Source organism: Pogona vitticeps, chromosome 6, assembly GCF_051106095.1.
Source record: "Pogona vitticeps strain Pit_001003342236 chromosome 6, PviZW2.1, whole genome shotgun sequence".
Taxonomy (NCBI): domain Eukaryota; kingdom Metazoa; phylum Chordata; class Lepidosauria; order Squamata; family Agamidae; genus Pogona; species Pogona vitticeps.
This window is the reverse complement of record NC_135788.1, coordinates 113,689,081-113,700,052: the sequence shown is the minus strand read 5'-3', so window position 1 is coordinate 113,700,052 and position 10,972 is coordinate 113,689,081. Positions and strand designations below refer to the sequence as shown.

General features: G+C 41.4%; 1 protein-coding gene across 1 annotated transcript; it reads right to left on the bottom strand.

The window, feature by feature from the left end:
- Window positions 1–7,553: 7,553 nt before the first annotated feature.
- On the bottom strand, window positions 7,554–10,405 carry LOC140701351 (vomeronasal type-2 receptor 26-like). The gene has a single exon (XM_072976932.2). It carries the CDS (start codon window positions 10,403–10,405, stop codon window positions 9,380–9,382), a length of 1,026 nt encoding a protein of 341 aa, XP_072833033.2. The 3' UTR covers window positions 7,554–9,379.
- Window positions 10,406–10,972: the final 567 nt, after the last annotated feature.

Here is a 10,972-nt window from a genome sequence, read left to right as displayed (position 1 = left end):
AAAAATATTTCTTCACCAGCACTGTTATTAAACCGAATGTTTCTTAGAAATGAATGAAGCTGGACCAGAGGAGGGAAAAAAACACTTCTTTAGTCAGACTTGAAGAAATGGATAAATACTCTGTGCTTTCCAGCATCTGTATAGCACATTGGAAGAGTTAAAATAACAACTGATGGGATATTTCCAGGACTTCTCAATGAACCGATGAAGCATTTTTTCCCCACCAGTAGTATCAAGTGATGTGTTTATTGATCCATGCAAATTTCCTCTGACTCAGTAACATTAAATCATAAGCAGAAATCCTCTGGCTACTGAGGCCACATTGGGCACTTTACAGATTCCCACATTCTGTGGCTCCCAAAGGAAACCTCTCTCCCCCATCCCATAATCTGTTTCTCTCTCTCTCTCTCTCTCTCTCTCTCTCTCATACACACACACACACACACACACACACACACACACACACACGCACTCACTGCCCACACAAAGATAATTCACTCAGCAAGAGAAATGGGTCTTAATAATTCCTGTTCCTCACATTGCACAATTTTTTCATTTTCTAGTTCCAATTACCTGCCATGGCTGAATGTGCTGGAGGCTCCATTTCTCTCCAGGCCCCTTTCGCTTCTGCTTAGCACTCGATGAAAAGGCTGCACGGAGCGCTTGAGCTACAGCATAAACGGCATTGTAGGTATTGTAGCTCTGGCCAGACATGCCCATATCAAACACACTTCCAGGAAGGCTCCTCAGCTTCTCCCCCCCACTACAAGTCTTCCAATTTGGGACATTGAAGTTATAAAGTGGCAAGGAACAGAGAAATGCAGTACACCAAAACTGATGGAGGAAATAAATCTGATCCTGATATGGATTCATATTCTCTAGAAAGTTCTCAAATCCTGGCACCACATTTGTGTGGAGTTTGAAGGACAAACTTCCACTAAAAGATTTTGTGGCCAGTTTCATCCCAGCAGGTAAAGCTGTGAAATCCCACTGAGCCGTGGTCACCCACACCCTCCTTTGAGGCTGCATTTTGTGAAATTCAAAGCTCTCTAAAACAAATCGTAGTCCCTCCAGTGACTGCTTGTCTCCATACACAAGAACCACATTAATTTCACTCTGAGAAAGAGTCAAATAGATTGGTGCCAGGATTACCTGAATTATTTCTTTTGGTGAAAATTCGGTCACGATTGGGATGACCTCTGTCCAAGCAATGCAAATATGATTCTGTTCAAGCCTTGGTCTCAAGGTTCGAAGGAAGGTTTCCCCACTGTCATCCTTGGAAACGATGACACCAATCCAGTTCCATCCAAAGTGCTTCAGGAGCTGAACAATCCCATCATACTGAGCATCTTCGTTGGGGACCATCCGGTACAAAGAAGGGAACTGACTCTTCTCACGCAATGCAGGACTGATGGAGCCATAGCTGAGCTGAGAGAGACAGCATCATTACATTTACATTAAAAATAAACCCTATATTTCTGAAAGATATTCTTGCTCTAACTAAATATTTATCAGGAAGCACAATGAGGAAATAGAATGTTTGATTTCTAAGCTTGAACACTTTGTTGTACATTCACTTTGGATTATGAATTCGACAGGTGGAAGCAAATGCTAGCAAATATGAGGAATGGAAGTGGGAGACAAATAAGGCCATTCGATGAAGTTACTGTTTTCTAACCCTGTGGACATACCTGAGGTATATTGTAGATACTGAAGATGGTGGCCATCTGCCTGGAGTTCTCAGAAGTGAGCCCACCAATAGCGGCCAGAACTTTCCCTTTCCTGCCACAGTTGTAATTGAGGGGATGCCCTCTGCTCATGAAGAGAAGATCCATGGTGGTCAAGCAGCTTCTCCAAGGATTAAAAGAATTGTCATAAATCTTGTAACCCAATGTGATATTGTTTAAAAACTGAGCATTATGGTTGATCTGGCGGATGGCAAAAGCAGAGGCCAGGATGTGCTGATAGTTCTTTGGAATTACACTGCAATGAAATTTCACAAAACTGCTCAATTTTCTGCTTGAAGGAACCAAAAGGGTGTCATTACTTGTGCCTTGAATTTCGTCCTCAGACCAAGTTAGATGTCTTCATCTATATCATGGGAAACATTTCTTGGATGAATGATTCTCCTTAGTCTAGGACGTATTTAGAATACCAGACATAACAGTAACCAAAATATCATATTCCTCATTTTCCCTTCACTATAGATACAGATTTAACAAATGTAGAACTAATTCTTTAAGCAGGCACCACGTTCCCTCTCAGGAAAAACATGCAGAAGAATGACTGAAAAATGTCATCCCCAAGTGGGATGGGAAGGACTGAGACAAGATATATTGAGTTTAAGTATCAAAAACTACAAAGAAAGGAGGACACTATTTTTAGATCCTAGAAACTGTCAGAGTAGAAGAGCAAAAATACAGTGCAATGGAGAGTGAATTTGTCGACCCCTCTTATGGAAAAGTCAGCAGCAGAAGAAAAGTGAATGGTCAACTTATCCAAAAAAAAAGGGAGGGGAAAGGAGATGATGGGTTACAAGTGTGTCAGACAGGAGAAAGGAGTCAGCAAACAGAATTGAAGGAGCCCTCAATAGCAGAATTAAGTAAACATAAATGGTCAATAAGACAGAAGCATCCCAGAGAAATTGAGCTTGTTATTACAAACACCCAATTCGCATACAATAATAAACAGAGTCACAACATTTGCTTTAAAAGCCACTATAAGTAGAGCTAGGTATTTGCAACCTATTTGTGTCAATTGCCATAAAGATTTAGATGTATGGAGACAGCTATATGGAACAGAATTTAAATGTTATCCTTAAGTTTTATCATTGAATTTTAGGAGATTAATATTAGCAGTATTTAATGCAGTGTATTAATTTCTTTAAAAATTTGCAATGATCTATTGATTACACAATAAAGATTTGAATGAATGATAAGATGCAACAAGAAGAATAAGGATTTAGTAGTAAATAAAAAGCCATGTCTTGCTGTCTAGATTTCTAGTAGGCAAAGTGATCCTGAAGAAATTGTAAGTAGATGACATACACTTGGTCTATTTTTTGTAGATTATGTGGAGGAATGAAACATTATGTAGTTCTAAACCTATAATTCCAATACCTATCTAGTGTGCTATTTTATGAATATTAGTGTTAAAGATATTATATTGATGCTAGCTATCTCCTTTCTGCAAAAAGTACCTAGAGAATTAATAATACTAAATTAATAGCACTCCTTTTCGGTCTGGATTTGTAAGAGTATCTACATCATCATTATAGAGAATACTAAGCAAAGTGTATGTCTTTACTATAATTGTAATTTAATTGCCCAAGTGGATGTAAGAATACTTCCCCCCCCCTCTGGAATTCTATCCTGTTCCCACTCTTTCCTTTTCCCCTTACCTTATTCCTTTGTTCCTAACCAAAACCATATACTTTTGAAAAATCAATAAGAAATCCTGGAAGGGACCAAAGAGAAAAAAAGAAAGAAAAGAAAGAATTTCTGTCATTCTATGACACTGAATGAACAGCAAGACATTCAACAAATGTTAGTATTCAAATCCAATTCTCTATCAATTATGTTGAATTACAGCCTGCTTCCCTTGACCTATATATAGATCCATACAGTACTAAAGCAAAATTAGAAATGTTAACTAACAGCAGACCCATAGAAAAAAGATATTTCTGAACGGTCAACCACAGAGAATTTATGGTCTCAGAAATAAATGGAGAAAAGATCTCAAGTGAAAAAGGAAAACATCTGAAAGATAAATCTGATATTCAACATGCTCCATCTGAAAAAGTTTAAAATCTTTTATGAATAACCTGCTCCTTCCACCGGATTATCTTGAATAGAAACAAAGGAGATTTTCCTGGGAGAGATCCTGATCCTGATCAGGTGATTTCTCTTTTGCTTCAGTTCACAGGCCTAGAACAGTTTTCTCCATATACTGCCTCAACGTTTAGAGAGTGACAAGACAACCAACAAAATACTTTGTTTAATGAAGAGAAGGCATGCCCTTGGCTTCACTCTACATTCTCATTTATGAAGCAGTGAAAAAGAACTACTTACAAACCATTTAGTGCAGAAGAATCTGGGTATTTCACAAAGGTCTTCAGAAGAAAACCACCAATTGTAATGGATACAAAGTGCCCAAAACTCATCTCATCTGAATCTTTAGGGAAAGAAGTTTGAACTCTTGTCCTCCAGTCACAGATGGAAGGGCTCATATTCCAGCTGGAAGAAGGATGCACCAGGGACATCAACAAAGCTAGACAGAAGGCTGAAAAATGTTGGGACTGGTTCCCTTCAGACCTCTTCATGCTGAGCCAAAGGCACCACCAATACAACCAACTCTTGGCAGAAGACACAGAGAAGTTTGGACTGACAGAGCTGTCCACTTTATCTCTCAAACTGAGGTGTTGTCAGTTCATTGGAGATGAGACTTTATACACTAAGTGCAGAGATGCTGACCTAAATGCGCTGTTTTTGCTCCTTGTTTTTACACGGATGCCTCTCATTTCTCAGGGGTATTGGGAAAACAGAAATGCAAAACACAGTCATTCAGATAATTGTGGGAAATTTAATCAAGTCTCAGTGGATTTATTAAGTTAGAAGCCCCACTAAAGGAATAAAAATGGACACAAACTCTTTCCAAATTGTCTAAAAGTGATTATTTTGGCTTCATGAAAAGTTTAGGGCCAAATCTACTTAGGTTTTTTTTCCTTAAAAGTATTAAAATTCATTTTTTTTCTAAAATGATGTGCTACCAGAACTGATAAACATTCAGTCCCATATTTACTAGTTCTCCCCTTCTTAACATTTATATCACATAAACGTTAATCATCAATCACTATATCCCAGACTTCTCTATACCAATCACCAATGCTGAACTTTTTTCAGGAATTTTCCAGGTAGCGAGTACTCAGAAATGTTTTTCCATTCCCTTCTTCTGGAGCTTCCCTGGGACTGGGCAGCTTGTCCAAATCCACATAAGCTGGCTTTTCTTCCAGAAGCCACCATTGGGAATCCAACTCATGATGTTCGGCTTTGCAGCCTGTAACCTAAGTCACTGAGCTCAAGGCCAATAGGACAGTGAAGATGACGTGACTTCCCTCATTACCTGTGTCTGAATTGTTTCCTTATTATTTTCTCCCTCATATTCAGTTCACACCAGAAAATAAGAACAAAACATTTGGGAAGGAAGATACAACCCAGTAACCCACCACTGGAAAGTAAGATGGAGAAAATCTCCATGGTGACCATGTATTTCCCCTTCGTAAGGTAGTTTGGCAGAAAAGACATCCAAACACTGCAAATCATCAACATTTTGAAAGTGATCAGTTCGGTTCATTAAAAGTATCAGCCAACTGTGGTGATCACCCTGCTTTTGCTCATGTACTATGTTATTTGCATATAATATTGAGAGCCAGAGAATCTAAAAGTCAGAGAGAGGAGAGTCTGATGTGAGAAGTCAGAGTCAAAGACGAGAGTCTGAAGCAGAAGTTAGTCTGTGGTAGTCAGAAAGTGTGGCAGAGTTAGGAATTACCCTCTTTTGTTCAACTTTCTACTCAGTTTGGACCTCCATCTTTCTAATAAAAGGGTGTTGACAGATGTCAACAAGTGGCAGCATAAAGAGAAAATGTGTAGTGGGCCTCAGGCTAGTGAAATAACCTGGGGACACGTAAGGGTGCATCACACCAATTTCTGGGCAAAGAAAGCTAGCATGAAGCTACAAATGGCCAACTGCCCCATGCAACCTAGAACAATGTAGAACATGAGATCCTAATCTTCATTACAGAAGTGGGGAGAGGTAAGTGTGGTGCCCGCCCAGGTCATGAATATTAATGTACTATCTGCATGTACCAAAGAGAGTGCCGGAGAGGCAGACTCACAAGATATGAGTCTCTGCCGCAGGAGCAGATAGGGGGATTTGTGAATTTGGAGTTTGGGGTTGAGAGAGAAGGATGGCGATGAAGTAGCATGTTTTGTTAAGAGTTGAAGACATTGATTGTACCTTCATTACCTGTAATAATAAAGAATTTCTATTTGGTTCTTTTTAAAATAACACATTGCCTGGACCTCTATCATGAATAACACACAATGTTGATGATGTCAACTGGTGGCAGTGACACAACACGTAGCTTGTGCCCATTGCTTGGCGAAACAACCAAGGAACTGGCAGGAAGGTGAGAGTAATCAACCAGAGAGCACAGATTCCAACCTGAGCAAGAAAAAGCACAAGGATGAAAGAGCCTGGCAGTTGCTTCCCCCTTTACCTGTCTCTGAACTCTTTCTTCATTCTTTACTCCCTAATTTTCAGGCCTGAAAAAAAAACAACGTAACATTTGGGAAGGAAAGGAGAGCCCAGTAACCCACCTTCAGGGCCACCATATATTCCCCTTTAGTGCTCGGAATGGTTAGCAGAAAAGACATCCAAAGGTTGAAGGCTAAGCAAAAAAAGGAAGGGGTTTGGAGAGAAATGGAGCCTCCAGGACCTTCACCCATGGCAAGTAATGAGCAGGGAGGTTGACAAGTCTCTGGCTCCAAGGGCAGAGTCCCAAGGCCCAAGTCTGAGTCCCTGTTTAAAACAACCTTTTCTCCCACCAGTACGGCAGGAGTGGGTGGATGGGTTGTGGGTTGTGTATCTGTGGGCAGATTGGAGGCTTTGTGAACTCTTCTTCCCATCAGCCCCTCCCTGGAGCAACAGATTGTCACCACAGGTTTGGCCAATATGAAAAACCTGCTGAGCTGACCTCCCCTTCCCTGAACCTTTCATGCTCCCCATTGTGACTTTCTCCTCTGACATTTGCCACACTTTGCCTGCCTCTCCTGCAGTATTTTGTGTCTTCTTTTTTATTGTGATCCATCCAGAGTGGCGTTGTAGCCAGATGGATGGCATAGCAGTTGAACGACCAACCAAACTGCAAAATGTCCAACCAACCAACCAACCAACCAACCAACCAGCCAGCCAGCCAGCCAGCCAGCCAGCCAGCCAGCCAGCCAGCCAGCCAGCCAGCCAGCCAGCCAACCAACCGAGCCAGCCAGCCAGCCAGCCAGCCAGCCAGCCAGCCAGCCAGCCAGCCAGCCAGCCAGCCAGCCAGCCAACCAACCAACCAACCAACCAACCAACGAGCCAGCCAGCCAGCCAGCCAACCAGCCAACCAACTAACCAACCAACCAGCCAGCCAGCCAGCCAGCCAGCCAGCCAGCCAGCCAGCCAGCCAGCCAGCCAGCCAACCAACCAACCAACCAACGAGCCAGCCAGCCAGCCAACCAGCCAACCAGCCAACCAGTCAGCCAGACAACCAACCAACACAAAATTTCCAGAACTGCTACTTGAACATGAGGTCAGGTCGGGACCTGACCTCTGCCTCAGGAAAATCTCCTTCATTTCAGTTCAGAGGAATCTGGAAGCAAAAAAATAGGTTATTCCTTCTCATGGAAAGAATACAGATTTAGAAGTCTATGTCTGTAGTCCTCCACCTCTAATGAAAAGCTTTGGGGTTTCATTTTTTTAAAAAAAAGTGTTTGAGATGGACATCTAGATACATATTTCTTTTTTTAGGTTTTAATCTTTTTGAGATGGATATCTTTTGAAATTTCATATTTTTATTTCAGATTTTCCCATTTTCGATAAACACATTCTCTCCATTTAGTTCTACTGTATACCTCTGAGATCATCCATGCTGTGTGGCTGACCCTTTTTGCCATTGGTCTGTTCTTACTTTAAAAATGCAATAACCCTTTAGACTAGGATTGATTTAGGGGTTGATCTAGGAATGCAGGTTCTGATTCAACAGGATCTGATGCTTTTCATGTGAGAGAGACCTGGATTTAAATATTATTGACTAATTTATTATCCTTCATTCATTATCCCCTTACTCCAGAATAAGACACGAGAACACTGTTATGGAATAAACATGGGCCACACTTTATTGAATATTCGTATTTATCTTCAATGGAAAAAGTGGGGTCCTGTTGTAGTGCAGAATCAGGTTCTGCAAATGGGTCTCAACGGACCCCTAACAAAATATGGGTGAGGGCTAAGCCCCAAGACCATGCAGTTGTGAAGACAGTGAGAAACTGGCCAGAACTAATTTGACCACCCCCAGACCTCAAATCCCCTTCTTGTTGACTGTTGGTCTGGGAGCAGCACCAGCTGACCTTCTCCCCTAAGCACTGTAATGGCATGATCCGCAGCACTGGGAGATCAGATCAGCTATACATTACCTGTGGTTGTGAGGTGACTCACTGAAACCTCTTTTATCCACACTACCTAGGTATGTGACCAAATTTGACCACCTCTCACTCTGCCAGCTCACCTTAACCGGTGTGTAATAGGCAAAAATTTCCCAATTCCAAAGGCCAATCAAGATGTGGGGCAAAAATTCCTCTCCGGCCCCAAACAGGTGACCAGTAAAATTCGCACTAGCATTCAGGGCTGGGGTGGAGGGTGGGCTGCCAAAAAGGAATAGGCCGAAGATAGGAGGAGCCTTGCCTTAAATACTCCCTCTCCACCATCCTCGCAGTTTACTCTGCGAGAGCTTCTTTATTTATTTATTTATTTATTTATTTATTTATTTATTTATTTATTTATTTATTTATTTATTTGATTTATATCCCGCCCATCTGATAAATCTATACCACTCTGAGTGGCTAACAGCAACATATATAGAATTGTAGTAACATAAATCCAAAATATCAATTAACTAAACATAACATAAATCATAAATAATAGATAGATAAGAAAAGATCTCACACTATACCAGGAACGGGATAATCGAGGCCCACACTGCCAAAGAGCTCATCAGCAGACCAGTCAGTGTCTTGAGCTTACAGGAATTATGTCCAGAACAAAGAAAGAAAAGCCATCAGTAATAACTGGCCTATTGTTCTACACCTGCTTCCTTAACAGAATTATAAGTTTGAGAATAATTTCTCCTTAAGTACAAGTGGCCAGACCTAATCAGCTCTGAGCACCAAACTTATTGCACAAGATATTGTAGCGTAATTGATTAGTGAAGCAGAAAACAGGATGGTTTTGTCAAATTTAATTACAGTCTGATTCCAAAAAATTATCAGCACATCTTGGCCTTTACTTATGCCATCTGCAAGATCAACCTCAATGCTCAATTGTTACCCAACATCCAGACAACATGCTGTCTAATAAAATGAAAGAAAAATACTGCACCCACTTGGAGTTTAATTGTGTAGGTATGTTCTCGTGAAGGCAACAGACATTTTTTCTGCCTAAAGTAACATCAAAATAGTACAAAACCAGAACAGTTCTCAAGACTTCTAAGATATCTTTGATTTCTTTCTTTGGTATGTGTAGACTTTCCCCAGAGGAAGTCACTGAAGATGATGTGATTTTCTTCTCACCTCCATCTCACCTTATTCCCTACTATTTGCTCTTTGGTGTTCAGATCAGGCCTGAGAAGAAGAACATAACATTTGGGAAGAAATATACAACCCAGCAACCCGCCACTGGAAGCTAAGATGGAGAAGACCTCCACGGCTACCATGTATTTCCCTTTAGTACTCAGATAGGATGGGAGAAAAGACACCCAAATGCTGCAAAACACCAACATGCTGAAAGTGATTAATTTGGCTTCATTAAAAGTATCAGGCAGCTTCCGGGCAAAAAAAGCTGCCAAGAAACTGAGGATGGCCAACAAACCCATGTAGCCAAGGACAAGGTAGAACATGAGATCTGAACCTTCGTTACATTGAACTAAGATTGTGTCAGTCTCAGAATGCGTATCAAACTCTGGGAAGGGGGGAGAGGTAATCATCCAGACCGCACAGATACCAGCCTGAGTAAGAGAAAACACGATGATGACTGACCCTGCCAGCCGCTTCCCAACCCATCTCCTCATCCCAAACCCAGGCTTTGTGGCCATGAAGGCTACTATCACAGTGATGGTTTTGGCTAAGACACAAGCAACAGATAGACAGAAGACGATGCCAAACACCATTTGTCTCAGAAGGCAGGTGAGAGTTCCAGGCTGTCCAATGAAGAAGAAGGAACAGAGGAAGCAGAGGAGGAGAGAGGAGAGGAGGGCACAGGTGATGCTCCAGTTGTTGGCTTTGACCATGGGAGTGTGGCGGTACTGAATGAAAGTCCCCATCACCACGATGGTGGTGATAGAAAGGAAGAGGGCCAAGCTAGTCAATACTGAGCCTAAGGGCTCCTCATAAAAGAGATAGCTTAGGGCTTTGGGAATGCAACTGTCTTGATTCTTGTTTGGATACTGGTCCTTGGGGCATTCCTGGCATTGTTTCGCATCTGAAAGAAAGCAACCTAGTCTTAGTTTTGGAGTCACACAACATTTATTTATTACAGAAAATAATCCCCCAATTGTGTCCTGCTTTTTTTTAAAGTTGATATTCTCTTCGGACATCCTTTTTCTTCGATTTGAGGCAGGAACACCACTAGAGAGGCAACAAAAATTCCTGTATTTCTCCATAGGTGCTTTTGGATTCCTTCACTTACCCATCTGGGTCGAAATCCTCCCGTTGGTGCACACAACGCAATCATAGCAACACACCTGCTTCCCCAGTTGGACAGACATGCTCTCTCCAGGGTGGCAGCTCTCCACACAGGTGGACTTGGGCAGACTCTAACGACAATCAGCAGGAAGGTTATTCAGAAGTTACCTTCCCTTTAAAATATAATACAAGAGTTGTATTTTCATTTTTATTTTGGCGAGGATCCTGATGGTTTTACATAAAATTTGCTGTGCTTCTTTGGAGACGGTAGACATGGTGTAAGCAGTCCCAAAATACACTCTTGCCTGAGTCCAACTCCTATTCTTATCTAGTGTAAGCAAATTGCATCGGTTACTGAATGATTGATCCATGCATATTTATAACCAAATGATTCAATGGAAGATTCTGCCAACTTCTACAAGGTTGCTTTCTGTTTGAGAGCCAACCTGAAGTTCTTGTAGCAATTCAATTTGACATCA

What these genes read in the sequence shown, in the direction of transcription:
- LOC140701351 (XM_072976932.2), bottom strand. Translation starts at nt 10,405, where the DNA reads ATGTCCGAAGAGAATATCAACTTTAAAAAAAAGCAGGACACAATTGGG.